The following is a 14906-nucleotide window of genomic DNA, read 5'->3' on the forward strand; positions in this document are numbered from 1 at the left end:
CTCTCTACTGGCTTCTGACAGTAGACAGCAATCCTGGTGGTCCTTAGCTTTTGACAGTGAAACTCCAATCTCTGCCTGTTTTCACATGGCTATTTTCTCTCTAGTGTCTTGTCTGTCTACTCTTCTTATAAGGACCATAACTCATATTGGATTAGGGGCCCTTCCTATTCCATTATGACCTTGTCTTTTTTTTTTTTTATTAATTAAAGAAAAAAAAAGAAATTAACAACATTTAGAAATCATTCCATTCTACATATGCAATCAGTAATTCTTAACATCATCACATAGATGCATGATCATCATTTCTTAGTACATTTGCATCGATTTAGGAAAAGAACTAGCAAAACAACAGAAAAAGATATAGAATGTTAATATAGAGAAAAAAATAAAAATAATAATAATAGTAAAAAAAAGACACAAACAAACAGACAAACAAAACAAAAACCTATAGCTCAGATGCAGCTTCATTCAGTGTTTTAACATGATTACTTTACAATTAGGTATTATTGTGCTGTCCATTTTTGAGTTTTTGTATCTAGTCCTGTTGCACAGTCTGTATCCCTTCAGCTCCAATTGCCCATTATCTTACCCTGTTTCTAATTACTGCTGGTCTCTGTTACCAATGACATATTCCAAGTTTATTCTCGAATGTCGGTTCACATCAGTGGGACCATACAGTATTTGTCCTTTAGTTTTTGGCTAGATTCACTCAGCATAATGTTCTCTAGGTCCATCCATGTTATTACCTGCTTCATAAGTTTATTCTGTCTTAAAGCTGCATAATATTCCATCATATGTATATACCACAGTTTGTTTAGCCACTCGTCTGTTGATGGACATTTTGGCTGTTTCCATCTCTTTGCAATTGTAAATAACGCTGCTATAAACATTGGTGTGCAAATGTCCGTTTGTGTCTTTGCCCTTAAGCCCTCTGAGTAGGTACCTAGCAATGGTATTGCTGGGTCGTATGGCAAGTCTATATTCAGCTTTTTGAGGAACCGCCAAACTGCCTTCCACAGTGGTTGCACCATTTGACATTCCCACCAACAGTGGATAAGTGTGCCTCTTTCTCCGCATCCTCTCCAGCACTTGTCATTTTCTGTTTTGTTGATAATGGCCATTCTGGTGGGTGTGAGATGATATCTCATTGTGGTTTTGATTTGCATTTCTCTAATGGTCAGGGACATTGAGCATCTCTTCATGTGCCTTTTGGCCATTTGTATTTCCTCTTCTGAGAGGTGTCTGTTCAAGTCTTTTTCCCATTTTGTAATTGGGTTGGCTGTCTTTTTGTTGTTGAGTTGGACAATCTCTTTATAAATTCTGGATACTAGACCTTTATCTGATATGTCGTTTCCAAATATTGTCTCCCATTGTGTAGGCTGTCTTTCTACTTTCTTGATGAAGTTCTTTGATGCACAAAAGTGTTTAATTTTGAGGAGTTCCCATTTCTTTCTTTCTTTCTTCAGTGCTCTTGCTTTAGGTTTAAGGTCCATAAAACCGCCTCCAATTGTAAGTTTCATAAGATATCTCCCTACATTTTCCTCTGACTGTTTTATGGTCTTAGACCTAATGTTTAGATCTTTGATCCATTTTGAGTTAACTTTTGTATAGGGTGTGAGATACGGGTCTTCTTTCATTCTTTTGCATATGGATATCCAGTTCTCTAGGCACCATTTATTGAAGAGACTGTTCTGTCCCAGGTGAATTGGCTTGACTGCCTTATCAAAGATCAAATGTCCATAGATGAGAGGGTCTATATCTGAGCACTCTATTCGATTCCATTGGTCGATATATCTATCTTTATGCCAGTACCATGCTGTTTTGACCACTGTGGCTTCATAATATGCCTTAAAGTCCGGCAGCATGAGACCTCCAGCTTAGTTTTTTTTCCTCAAGATACTTTTAGCAATTTGGGGCACCCTGCCCTTCCAGATAAATTTGCTTATTGGTTTTTCTATTTCTGAAAAATAAGTTGTTGGGATTTTGATTGGTATTGCATTGAATCTGTAAATCAATTTAGGTAGGATTGACATCTTAACTATATTTAGTCTTCCAATCCATGAACACGGTATGCCCTTCCAACTATTTAGGTCTTCTGTGATTTCTTTTAACAGTTTTTTGTAGTTTTCTTTGTATAGGTTTTTTGTCTCTTTAGTTAAATTTATTCCTAGGTATTTTATTCTTTTAGTTGCAATTGTAAATGGGATTCGTTTCTTGATTTCCCCCTCAGCTTGTTCATTACTAGTGTATAGAAATGCTACAGATTTTTGAATGTTGATCTTGTAACCTGCTACTTTGCTGTACTCATTTATTAGCTCTAGTAGTTTTGTTGTGGATTTTTCTGGGTTTTCGACGTATAGTATCATATCATCTGCAAACTGTGATAGTTTTACTTCTTCCTTTCCAATTTTGATGCCTTGTATTTCTTTTTCTTGTCTAATTGCTCTGGCTAGAACCTCCAACATGATGTTGAATAATAGTGGTGATAATGGACATCCTTGTCTTGTTCCTGATCTTAGGGGGAAAGTTTTCAAGTTTTCCCCATTGAGGATAATATTAGCTGTGGGTTTTTCATATATTCCCTCTATCATTTTAAGGAAGTTCCCTTGTATTCCTATCTTTTGAAGTGTTTTCAACAGGAAAGGATGTTGAATCTTGTCAAATGCCTTCTCTGCATCAATTGAGATGATCATGTGATTTTCTGCTTTGATTTGTTGATATGGTTTTACATTAATTGATTTTCTTATGTTGAACCATCCTTGCATACCTGGGATGAATCCTACTTGGTCATGATGTATAATTCTTTTAATGTGTTGTTGGATACGATTTGCTAGAATTTTATTGAGGTTTTTTGCATCTGTATTCATTAGAGAGATTGGTCTGTAGTTTTCTTTTTTTGTAATATCTTTGCCTGGTTTTGGTATGAGGGTGATGTTGGCTTCATAGAATGAATTAGGTAGCTTTCCCTCCGCTTCGATTTTTTTGAAGAGTTTGAGGAGAGTTGGTACTAATTCTTTCTGGAATGTTTGATAAAATTCACATGTGAGGCCATCTGGTCCTGGACTTTTCTTTTTAGGAAGCTTTTGAATGACTGATTCAATTTCTTTACTTGTGATTGGTTTGTTGAGGTCATCTGTTTCTTCTTGAGTCAAAGTTGGTTGTTCATGTCTTTCCAGGAACCCGTCCATTTCATCTAAATTGTTGTATTTATTAGCGTAAAGTTGTTCATAGTATCCTGTTATTACCTCCTTTATTTCTGTGAGGTCAGTGGTTATGTCTCCTCTTCCATTTCTGATCTTATTTATTTGCATCCTCTCTCTTCTTCTTTTTGTCAATCTTGATAAGGACCCATCAATCTTATTGATTTTCTCATAGAACCAACTTCTGGTCTTATTGATTTTCTCTATTGTTTTCATGTTTTCAATTTCCTTTATTTCTGCTCTAATCTTTGTTATTTCTTTCCTTTTGCTTACTTTGTGGTTAGTTTGCTGTTCTTTCTCCAGTTCTTCCAAGTGGACAGTTAATTCCTGAATTTTTGTCTTTTCTTCTTTTCTGATATAGGCATTTAGGGCAATAAATTTCCCTCTTAGCACTGCCTTTGCTGCGTCCCATAGGTTTTGATATGTTGTGTTTTCATTTTCATTTGCCTCGAGGTATTTACTAATTTCTCTTGCAATTTCTTCTTTGACCCACTCGTTGTTTAAGAGTGTGTTGTTGAGCCTCCACGTATTTGTGAATTTTTTGGCACTCGGCCTATTATTGATTTCCAACTTCATTCCTTTATGATCCGAGAAAGTGTTGTGTATGATTTCAGTCTTTTTACATTTGTTAAGACTTGCTTGTGACCCAGCATATGGTCTACCTTTGAGAATGATCCATGAGCACTTGAGAAAAAGGTGTATCCTGCTGTTGTGGGATGTAATGTCCTATAAATGTCTGTTAAGTCTAGCTCATTTATAGTAATATTCAGATTCTCTATTTCTTTATTGATCCTCTGTCTAGATGTTCTGTCCATTGATGAGAGTGGTGAATTGAAGTCTCCAACTATTATGGTAGATGTGTCTATTTCCCTTTTCAGTGTTTGCAGTGTATTCCTCACATATTTTGGGGCATTCTGGTTTGGTGCATAAATATTTATGATTGTTATGTCTTCTTGTTTAATTGTTCCTTTTATTAGTAGATAGTGTCCTTCTTTGTCTCTTTTAACTGTTTTACATTTGAAGTTTAATTTGTTGGATATTAGTATAGCTACCCCTGCTGTTTTCTGGTTGTTATTTGCATGAAATATCTTTTCCCAACCTTTCACTTTCAACCTATGTTTATCTTTGGGTCTAAGATGTGTTTCCTGTAGACAGCATATAGAAGGATCCTGTTTTTAAATCCATTCTGCCAGTCTATGTCTTTTGATTGGGGAATTCAGTCCATTAACATTTAGTGTTATTACTGTTTGGATAATATTTTCCTCTAACATTTTGCCTTTTGTATTATATATATAATATCTGATTTTCCTTCTTTCTGCACTCTTCTCCATACCTCTCTCTTCTGTCTTTTTGTATCTGACTCTAGTGCTCCCTTTAGTATTTCTTGCAGAGCTGGTCTCTTGGTCACAAATTCTCTCAGTGACTTTTTGTCTGAGAATGTTTTAATTTCTCCCGCATTTTTGAAGGACAATTTTGCTGGATATAGGAGTCTTGGTTGGCAGTTTTTCTCTTTTAGTAATTTAAATATATCATCCCACTGTCTTCTAGCTTCCATGGTTTCTGCTGAGAAATCTACACATAGTCTTTTATGTGATGGATTGTTTTTCTCTTGCTGCTTTCAAGATCCTCTCTTTCTCTTTGACCTCTGACATTCTAATTAGTAAATGTCCTGGGGAACGCCTATTTGGGTCTAATATCTTTGGGGTGCGCTGCACTTCTTGGATCTGTAATTTTAGGTGTTTCATAAGAGTTGGGAAATTTTCAGCGATAATTTCTTCTATTAGTTTTTCTCCTCCTTTTCCCTTCTCTTCTCCTTCTGGGACACCCACAACACGTATATTTGTGTGCCTCTTATTATCATTCAGTTCCCTGATCCCCTGTTCAAATTTTTCCATTCTTTTCACTATAGCTTCTGTTTCTTTTTGGAATTCAGATTTTCCATCCTCCAATTCACTAATTCTAGCTTCTGTCTCTTTAAATCTACCATTGTCGGCATCCATTGTTTTTTTCCAGCTTTTCTACTTTGTCCTTCACTCCCCTAAGTTCTGTGATTTGTTTTTTCAGTTTTTCCATTTCTTCTTTTTGTTCAGCCCATGTCTTCTTCATGTCCTCCCTCAGTTTATCGATTTGGTTTTTGAAGAGGTTTTCCATTTCTGTTCGTATATTCAGCATTAGTTGTCTCAGCTCCTGTATCTCATTTGAACTATTGGTTTGTTCCTTTGGCTGGGCCATATTTTCAATTTTCTGAGCATGAGCCGTTATCTTCTGTTGGCGTCTGGGCATTTAATCAGATTTCAGTGGGTGTAAAACCCCGCAGATTGGAAGATTTTTCTGCGAAATCTCTGGGTTCTGTTTTTCTTATCCTGCCCAGTAGGTGGTGCTCGTGGTGCTCATCTGTCTGTGGGTCCCACCAGTAAAAGATGCTGTGGCTCCTTTAACTTTGGGGAACTCTCGCTGTAGGGGGAGGGTCGCCAGCCAAAGCGGCTTGAGGGAATGTCTATCCACCGTTCCCAGCCGGACTGGGTAGCCACGTGTTTGGAAGCAACCCTGGTCGCCGTTCTCTGCGGCTTGGGGATCTCCGATCCAATTCTCCCAGCTGGTCCGGGGGGCTGTGCTTGTGGGGCGGGCGCCAGCCACCGCGGCTTGAGGGGACTGCCTGTCCAATTCTCCCAGCCGGCCCGGGAAGGAGGGAGGGAGGGACTCCGGCCGCCTGCCACCCCGGGCCGGGGAAGCCCGCGCCCCTCGGCGATCTCACCGGAGCGGGTTCTCCCAGCCAGTCAGCTGTTCCAGAATGGGGTACGCTGTGTTCTTGGTCTCTGTCGTGGCTCCGGGAGCTGTTCTGTATCGTTTCTACTTCTCTAGTAGCTGTTCTGGAGGGGGAAGGAAGACGCGCGCGTCTTACTAAGCCACCATCTTCTCCGGAATTCTCATGACCTTGTCTTGACTAATTTCATGTACAACAACCCTATTTCCAAATAAGGCAACATTATGAGGTGCAGGGGTTAGGACTTCAGCATAAATCTTGGGGGACGCAATTCAGCCTACAACACCATTTTTTATACCTTTTGGTCCTTTCTAGACAGCCTAAAGGCTGTCCCTATAGAGTAATTTAAAAACTCTACAGAGTAATTTAAATACTCCATAGAGTAATTATTTAAAAATGAAAGTCTAGTTGTGTCAAACATCTATTAAAACCGTCCAGTGACTCCCACTTCACTCAGTAAAAGCCACATTTTATACATTAGCCTTTAAGGCCCTACGCAATCTGGCTTCCTTGTCACATTTCTTATGTCATCTCCTATTTAGTCTTCCCCTTATGTAGCCTTAAAAGCCTCCTTGCTGTTCTTGAAACATACCAGGCATGTTCCAGCTCAGAGCCTTTGCGCAGGTGGCTCCCTTTGCCTGGAACACTTTCTGCAATATCTGCATAGCCTGTTACTTTTTCTACAAGGTGGCTGTGTATAGTTCTCACCAAAGTCATTTCAAAGGCATCTTCTAGGGCTATGCATTGCCAACCAGCTCAACTCTGTGTAGTGACTCTGCTCACTTCCATTAAATCTTTGCAAATGTGTCACTTCTCCATGAGGCCATCTCAACCACCCAGTTATACTGGCCTTCCTGACCTCACCTATTTTGTTCTATTTTACCCCCATAGTACTTTTCACCTTAAATACATTACTTTATGGATTTACTTGCTGTTTTGATTTTTTTCTTTCCCTCTCAAGAATGTAAGCTCCATGAGGGCAGAGATTTTTGACTGTTTTATTTATTTTCTAAATTTAGGCCTAAAACACTGCCTAGCACGTTGTGGGCATCCAATAAATAGTTTTTGAGTTAATGTTTCATCAGCTGTATATTTACTATGATGTTAAAGCTTCAATTCTGTTTAAAATTTTATATTCTAACTTGTTTATGTTGATGTGCTTTATGTCACATTATAAAATAGTAGTTTATGTTTGGAAAACCTGGGATTTTATCATGAAAAGGAATTTTAAGTCAACAATCAGTGAGCAACTTATTGTGTAAAGCCTTTTCAAGTCTAGTTAGCGTTTATGGATGTTCAAGTAAGAATTAAAAATCCTTGCCTGTTACTTATTGAGTCCTAAATAATACTCTGGCTTGCTTTACTTTTATTTATGGTACACTAGAGTAAAAAATGGAGTGTTAAATGTAAATATTGATTAAATTGTAACATCATTAGAGAATTAAGCTGTAACATCTCTTAAAGTGGCTAAATAGTGGCCTAGGAGAAATGACATTTTTATAATATATTTTCATCATGACCTAGTATCTTTTGCCTAAAATGATGACATAAGCCAGTGTGTACATGTAAGCAAAAGGAGTAAGAGATTTTTTAATAGGAAGGATATTTTTACCATTGGATTTGAATTAATACATATCAGTGTCACGACAGTCCTTACTGGCATTTCATATACATTCAAAGCATCCTTTAAAATTATTTGGAAAAGGAATTGGACTACCTTCTTCACAGTTATGATGCCGACTTGGAAATTGGGATCTGTGTTAATGTCAAAGGCATCTGCACCATCTCCATCCACAATAGTGTACTTCATTTGTGCATTGATTCCTTCATCCAAGTCCTTGGCAAATACTCTCCCCACAGTGGAGCTAATTGGAGCTGATTCCAGCACACTCATCTGATAATGTTCTGTGAAGAAAGGTAAGAACGTGAATACTTGAGAATCGTCCTATCAGGCAGTTCATCTGTGGTTTGCTAGCTGTACAAACCATCTTTTTCATAGTTCAGAAATAAAAACTACAGTTCGATTTTGAAGATGAAAACCTGAGATCCACAGAGGCTAATGAAATTGTATAAAGTTATAGCTTGTACTGGATGCGAAATAAGGAAGAGCTAAAATAGCTTGACCATAATCCTAAAGGTAGGACAGGATGAAAAAAAAAAACTTTTCTCATCCCAGTGACTCTACCTTCCAAGTGATAGGAAGGACCTTCCTTTCCAAATTTTCAGTACTTCCTATTGAACTGAAATGTTTTCCCAAATATCAGTTATTTCTAAGAAAGATAGAAAAACCATTGTGGTCATCAAGTATGTTTCAAATGCCCACATTTTCCTTTGTGGGATGGTTGTTTTGCAATGTGCTCATTTCTAAGACCAACTGCCCAAAGTTGGTGGTGACAAGGGATTTATAAAGAAGGTACAGCCATACAGAGCAAGCCCTACCAGGTCCACTGTATCCTTGCATCTGAGACTGCCCTCTGGCTACCTTTTCATGGGCAGACCCCTGAGGCTACTTAATCTCTTTTTCTAAATAGAATATCAAAAAAAATTCTTACATATAGAGGAAACTCAGGATTGGTAATGTTTTCCTTTTCAACTTGATATCCTGGATGCACAATTTAATTTTCGTCTCTCTGAAGTTATGTCTTTGCTAATTTACCTTCTCTGTGTCTCAGCTTTTTGATGTTCTTCTGTATTTTGTCAATCATAACATGACTGATATACATAACAAAGAAAATCACACAATCACATTTTCAATATGCACATGGTCTCTTTGATTCATTTAATGTGTATTGCCAGCTTAGAGGAAGTGGGATATGAGGGCTTGAGTTTCACAAAGATTCTCTAGTGTCTGTGCTAAGCTGGCAGGCACTTGGATTTCATGATCTTTTTCCGCTCACTTCCAAAGAAGTTGATGGATTAGATTTTACTATGCAGAACTTTTTGGAGAAACAGATAAGCATCTGCCTTGAGTTCTCCCCATATTAGGAAAGCTACATGTGTTTAAACATAGACGCATAAGTACAGTTTCTACACCATACTGTATGTTTCTGTAATATGCTAGAAATAAATAGAGATCTTGGTACTCCATTATATTTCATTCAATTCAAGGTGACAGCTTATTCAGTATAAAATAGTAGATGTGTTGTTTTGTCAACATCTCATAATCAGTTATGGTAATATTTGTGAAAAAAAGGAAAATGGAGCAGTAAGAACAAAGAATCAAAAGATTAATTAAAGTCAGAATTTATCTAAGGTAGGCTTATGGAATGGTGAAATCATCTAAACTTAGATTTAGCAACTAGAGGGGGAATTATTTAATGGTGAGAGAAAACAAATTTTTAAAAAGTCCAAAAATAATGATAATTTTAGAGGAAGCAGGGATGAACTGAAGAATGCTTGGAAATAGAGATTTAAATTACTTTTATACATTTCTATTGTGCCTTTATTGCAACATAATCTATACTTACACCCTATCCTAGATTCTCCATTATTACTCTATTTTGAAAAAGCAGCAACTCAATGTATGATTTAGAATGATGTTAAGATGTTGGTTTGTTAGGACAGGACTAAAACCCCTGTTCTCACTGTATTGCATTGTACCATTATAAAGCTGCCATGTTTTGGATGAGATGACTTTCCTATCGTTTGTCCAAATCCATGTACTTATGAGCTGTGTAATAATTTGCTACACTTTCTGTTACCATCAGAGACATGCATCTAGTGTCAAATTAAAAAAAAACAAATAGGGTAGTTGAAACATGTTCAAGAATCTTTAATCCACAGTGTTTACAATGTGTACCAGGCCTGAAGAAAGAAGATGGAACCTATGGGATCAGCAAAGCAATTAAAATCCAATAAATTATGACATTTCACAAATGGTTCCATAGTGCTAGGATTCTGTATTGTAGGACCATTCAATTTAGTAGTCTACTCGAACTATTTGCAAAATGCTTACGTAATCTGTTGCCTTTTTATTTCCTGGATGTTCTTGGGGACTTTATGTGCAACAGTTATATGTAAATATTGAGCTTGCTTTCTGCATCTGGATGGATAAAATAGATGGTTCCCTTGGGTTAGGCTGACCAAGTCTTAGTTTAACTTAGTCTGGTTTAACTGTTTGTGATTTAGTATTTTCTTACCTGACTTCCCTGGTTAAGTCTTTGTGCTTTTCCACCTGGAGATGTGTCTTCTGCTCTCACTTCTCCAGTTTTTCCCTTTAGGCATCTATTTTTCAAATTCTCACTTCCATTCCTGGGCTCCATTGCAGTTACAACTCTATGTAGCCACCCGCCTTAAGGACATTTAACCTGATTGTCCTGTTGTTACTTCATATTCAAAGTTGAATTTATCTTCTGCTTCCCTACCACTTCCATAGTTCTGTTATGAGTTCTGTTTTTATCAGCAATACTTCTTTCTCCCTGTCATCCAGACTTTAAGACATCCTTGTCATCTTTGTTCTCCCCTCTCAGATCCCTCATCTAAGAAACTAAGAGACAAAGGTCTGTTTTGTTTTCCTTATTTCTCCCATTCTATTCCTTCCACTATTTGTTTAAGTCCTTATCACTTTAAATCCAGGCTACACAAAAAGTGTGCATTCCTGCCAATTCATCCTGTACATGACGATCAAATTAGCTTTCCTTTATCTCTTTCTCTTGTTCAGAAGCCTTCAAAAGTCTTCCAATGACTCTCATTAGAAATACAATACATTTGAAACACCAAAGAGCAGGTCTAGATTTGGGAGCTCTTCAAACATAAAATTACATTTGCAGTTTTATTTCCACCTCATCCTCTGCATGAATTGTTTTAAACATATTTAACCCCCTATTACTGCAACATGCTTTGTGTGTTCTATTCTTTATAGAAATATTTTTTTCTTTCATACATGTTCCTACAGAATGAGCTCTAGGTGAGTGGGGATTTTGTTTGTCTTATACAGTGCTTACATGTTCCATACCTAGAATGGTACCTGGAGCAAGTATTTTTTGACTGAAAGGATGTCTTCCCTCTCCAGGGATGTTTTCCTTTTTGCCAATTTAAATCCTTTTTATTCTTCAATCCTTTTTAGAAGTCTCATCCTTCTATGAGACTTTCATTCATCTAAGTTTTTTGTGAAGGCATCTTTCTGCACTGTCCAAATCGTAACCACATGCTACTTGCTGGTTAACTTTTTGTGTGTATTAAATGTATGGTCTGCAAGTAGATTTTAAGCTTCACAGGGCAGGGATTGGGTGCAAGCATCTTTGTGTTTCTCTTCCCTTTGCTGTAACAAAATAGATGCTCAGCACACAGTTGTGAAGTGTTTGGATAAGATGGTCAGATGGGTTAGTATGTTTCTGTACAGCTTTGTTTTAGTTTTAGTGTGTGCAGTCTAGGTGGGGACATTATTGTCCTCTATGTGGGTGGGTAAAAAAACTTAGATATTACAATGGTTTATGACTCCCTAAAGTTCAACCTTATCCTTCAAAAATCTTATTCCGTAGTATTTAATTTCATGGCGGGAATGGGGAAGTTGTGCGATCAGCAATTAGGGAAAAAAGTCTGTAAAATCTCTGCAGGGAGGCAATGATGAAGAAACATTTTTTTTTTTTTTGGCGTAGGCACCGGAAATTGAACCCGGGTCTCGGGCATAGCAGGTGAGAACTCTGCCTTCTGAGCCAACGTGGCCTACCCAAGAAACACATTGGTTTAGTGCCTTGAGAAATTGGGACTTAGAAGGGAAAACTGAGAACTGTATGTGATACATTTAGAAAAGGAGTACATGAATAACTTAATGAGGAGCTCATACTGGCCTTTATCTTTCACCTCAGTGGCTGGTGTGTCCCTCTGGCCTGAGGTCTTTGTGCTCATGGGTTAGGTACTCACTCTGAGGAAAGCGTGGTGGGTTATCATTGACATCCGACAGGGTGATGTTGACCGTTGTTGTCCCAGCCAATCCACCAAGCTGTCCTCCCATGTCCTTGGCTTGGATAATCACTTCATAGTACTCCTTGGCTTCTCTGTCCATGTTCATCAGTGCTGTCCTTATTACACCTGCAAGATAGAAATACTTTGTTTTTGAAAAACAAAACAAGCCCAGCTGCCTGGTTTTCAAAGGATTAGATTTTAGGTTTTTCTTCCTTGGGCACAGTAATGTCTAGAGTTGAAAGGCAAGTCATTTATGTTTTATTTAACTTGAGCATCCCTGCGTCCAAAAAGGTGCTTCCTTTAATGATGAATAAACACCATTCCAGCAGAAAGCACTCAGAGGCAGATATCACTGATTGCAGCATTGCTGAAAGAGAACGGGAGGTGGCAGCAATGGTTCTTTTAAAGACTTGTGGAATCATAGTCCAAGGCAATTTCAGGCTGCTCTGTGTAACCAAAACTGGGTTTTGGGTCCTGAAAACAAAGCCTTATATCTAGAATCTCTTTTTTTCCTCCAGCCCCTAGGGCTCTTATAATGTGAATGTCTCTTCTTTAGGGAACTGATTTATAATCTGCGTTTTCCTGCCTCCCCCAGTGGCTTAAGTAGGGATTGGAATTGTGATTTGATTTTCCTTTTGTTATATTTTCATTCTGTTTTATGTTCTGCTTACCTCTGTGCTTCACTGCATTTGTGAGCTATGACATGAAAGATGCTCTGCGAGTTGTTTATTTTAACATTCATAGGGGATGAACTTCCCCAGACAGTAAGAGCTGCTGCATTGCAGTGTGATGATGCAATTTCATTTAAGAGGGTTCTAAATCAGAATCCATTGAAATGTGTTGTTTTGATCCTACCAAGGATGTGCGATAATATTATATCTCCCTTTTAACCCTTTAACTTAGAAAACTTGATTTCTATACACTCTAGACAAAGAGTAAAGACTTAACTACTTAAGTTTACAACGTGACCCTTTGACATGAAAAGGGAAGGGATTAGGAACAGCAACCTGTCCCCAGTTAACTCCTATCATGTATATATTGTGCTATAGTAATAATGTTCTAAAGTGAATATGCAGCATTTTTTGCACAACAATTGCTATCTTTTCATGATTTTTGACCTTACAGAAGCCCCCTGGGAGCTGTCAAGATTATATAAAGTTCTTCTTAGGCTATAAAGGACAAATTATCCTCTTCCTGCCTGTATTTTCCTATCTTACTCTCCCTCCTCCCCATTTGTAGAATTGGTAAAGTTACTGTTTTATAGAAGGCCTTAACTGCAATCTGTTTACTTCTCTCCTAATAATTTATACTTTTTCACTTTCTGCTTTTTTATTTTCAGTTTTTTTATTTCTTTGCATGGGCAGGCACCGGGAATCAAACCCAGGTCTCTGGCGTGGCAGGTGAGAATTTTGCCACTGAGCCACCGTGGCCTGCCCACACTTTCTGCTTGTATGACATATTTTCTGAATGCCTGGTTCCCCTTAGGACTTCTGAAATTTTTTTTTTTATCAGATTGCTAAATATGGAATTGGATCTTTTCTCTTTCAGATAAAGGTGACTTTGATGGGTGCATAGGTGGTTCAGTGGTAGAATGCTCTCCTTTCATGCGGAGACCTGGGTTCGATTCCCGGACCATGCACCCCCCCCCCCCCAAAAAAAAAGTCAAATAAAGGTGACTTTGAGTGTTCACTAACTTACCTTTGTGACTGTAATCTTTTTTACTTACGAGTTCCTTATTAATTATTCTTAGGCCCCTAGTTTTCTCATATACAAAATAGGAGTAATAAGACTTTCTGTATATTTCACAAGTTCACAAGATTGTTGTGAAGTGCAAATATGGTAATGCTCATGAAAGTATTTTATAAGTGAGAAAGCCTGGCACAAATGCAAGATAATAATGATATAATAAATATTCAGTCTAACTCAAAATATTAAATTTAGGGCATCATTCATGGATAAACATATGAGTTCTATAATCATAGCTCCTGTATAAAACTGAAAGAAAACTTCTGTTTGTCTTTCTCTGCCCCTTTACTCTCTACACAGAAACATCAATTCTGTTCTCTATGTGTTAAAGCACCTTCCTCAGAATCTGCCTTTTGGAGAGAATATCCCATGCTCTGTGATGTTATCTCCTTCATCATAACCCATCTGCCCCAGCAACCATTAATTCTGGCCTTGTTCTCTGATTAGAACAGGATGGTTCGTTGGAAAGAACACCAGACCTGGTGTTAGGGCACATATCCACAACAAGATCAATTTTGTTAGGTCTCAATTTCCTTATCCATTAAATGGATAGGGATAGACTGGATGATTCTGCTTGTTCTAATTTCAAAATCATTGATTCTAATTCTATAATGAACCCAGGTTAGTGTGTTAATTCTCCCAGGTTGTCTTGAAGTTATAAAATACCTTATTCCCATAAAGTAAATATAACCATAGGAGTTTTAGAGGGCTGTTGAGGGGATACTTTGTGCAGGAGGGCCTTTCGGTCTCACCAGTGAAAGACTTGTACACTGGCTATGGATTGCACTGGTTTTACCCACCAAGGTAGTGTTTATTTACTCTCTTAATCCTAAAGCCTATGATGGTCTCTGTAATACACTTCCCTGGAAAGTCCTTGAAAAGGAGAGTTGGGCCTATCATAAATAGTAGATATAAATTATTAGGGAATAAAGAACACCTTTGACTCTTGGATCATTTACCTGTTTTGGAGTCCACAGAAAAATATGGCTGGCCCTGGAGAATGCTGTACACTACCCGGGCACTGTTGCCGTAGGTGGGGTCATCAGCATCTGTGGCTGTTACCTGGATAACAGAGGTACCTGAGGAGGAGAGACAGGGGAAACCTGTTGACGTTGAATTGCTAAAGGCCGGGTACAATCCTGAATGGTCAGTTTTGCATTTGCCAGTGTTGTGCAAAACTTCCTGGGGAGGGTTCTCTAAGTTAAGTTTCCATGACTCCTGTCTTTTGTCTATTTAGTAGGGCTGAGAGTTATTTTTGTCTTAAATTATTAATAAACAGTAAGGACAGCAAA

The 14906-nt window shown here is 37.9% G+C and overlaps 1 protein-coding gene and 1 long non-coding RNA gene across 7 annotated transcripts in view; one reads left to right on the top strand and one right to left on the bottom strand.

Moving 5' to 3' along the window:
* Positions 1-14906, bottom strand: part of CDH20 (cadherin 20) — a 252220-nt gene that overhangs the window by 29986 nt on the left and 207328 nt on the right. For all 3 annotated transcript variants that reach the window (XM_077135323.1, XM_077135322.1, XM_077135324.1), the window contains 3 exons: positions 14574-14693; positions 11827-11994; positions 7682-7869 (listed from right to left, as the gene is read on the bottom strand). In XM_077135323.1, the coding sequence (XP_076991438.1) occupies positions 7682-7869; positions 11827-11994; positions 14574-14693 (476 nt within the window). The remainder of the gene's footprint in view (positions 1-7681; positions 7870-11826; positions 11995-14573; positions 14694-14906) is intronic.
* Positions 1-14906, top strand: part of LOC143662000 (uncharacterized) — a 168645-nt gene that overhangs the window by 29304 nt on the left and 124435 nt on the right. The gene's annotated exons all lie outside the window — the stretch shown is intronic.

This window comes from Tamandua tetradactyla, chromosome 18 (genome assembly GCF_023851605.1).
Source record: "Tamandua tetradactyla isolate mTamTet1 chromosome 18, mTamTet1.pri, whole genome shotgun sequence".
NCBI classification, from domain to species: domain Eukaryota; kingdom Metazoa; phylum Chordata; class Mammalia; order Pilosa; family Myrmecophagidae; genus Tamandua; species Tamandua tetradactyla.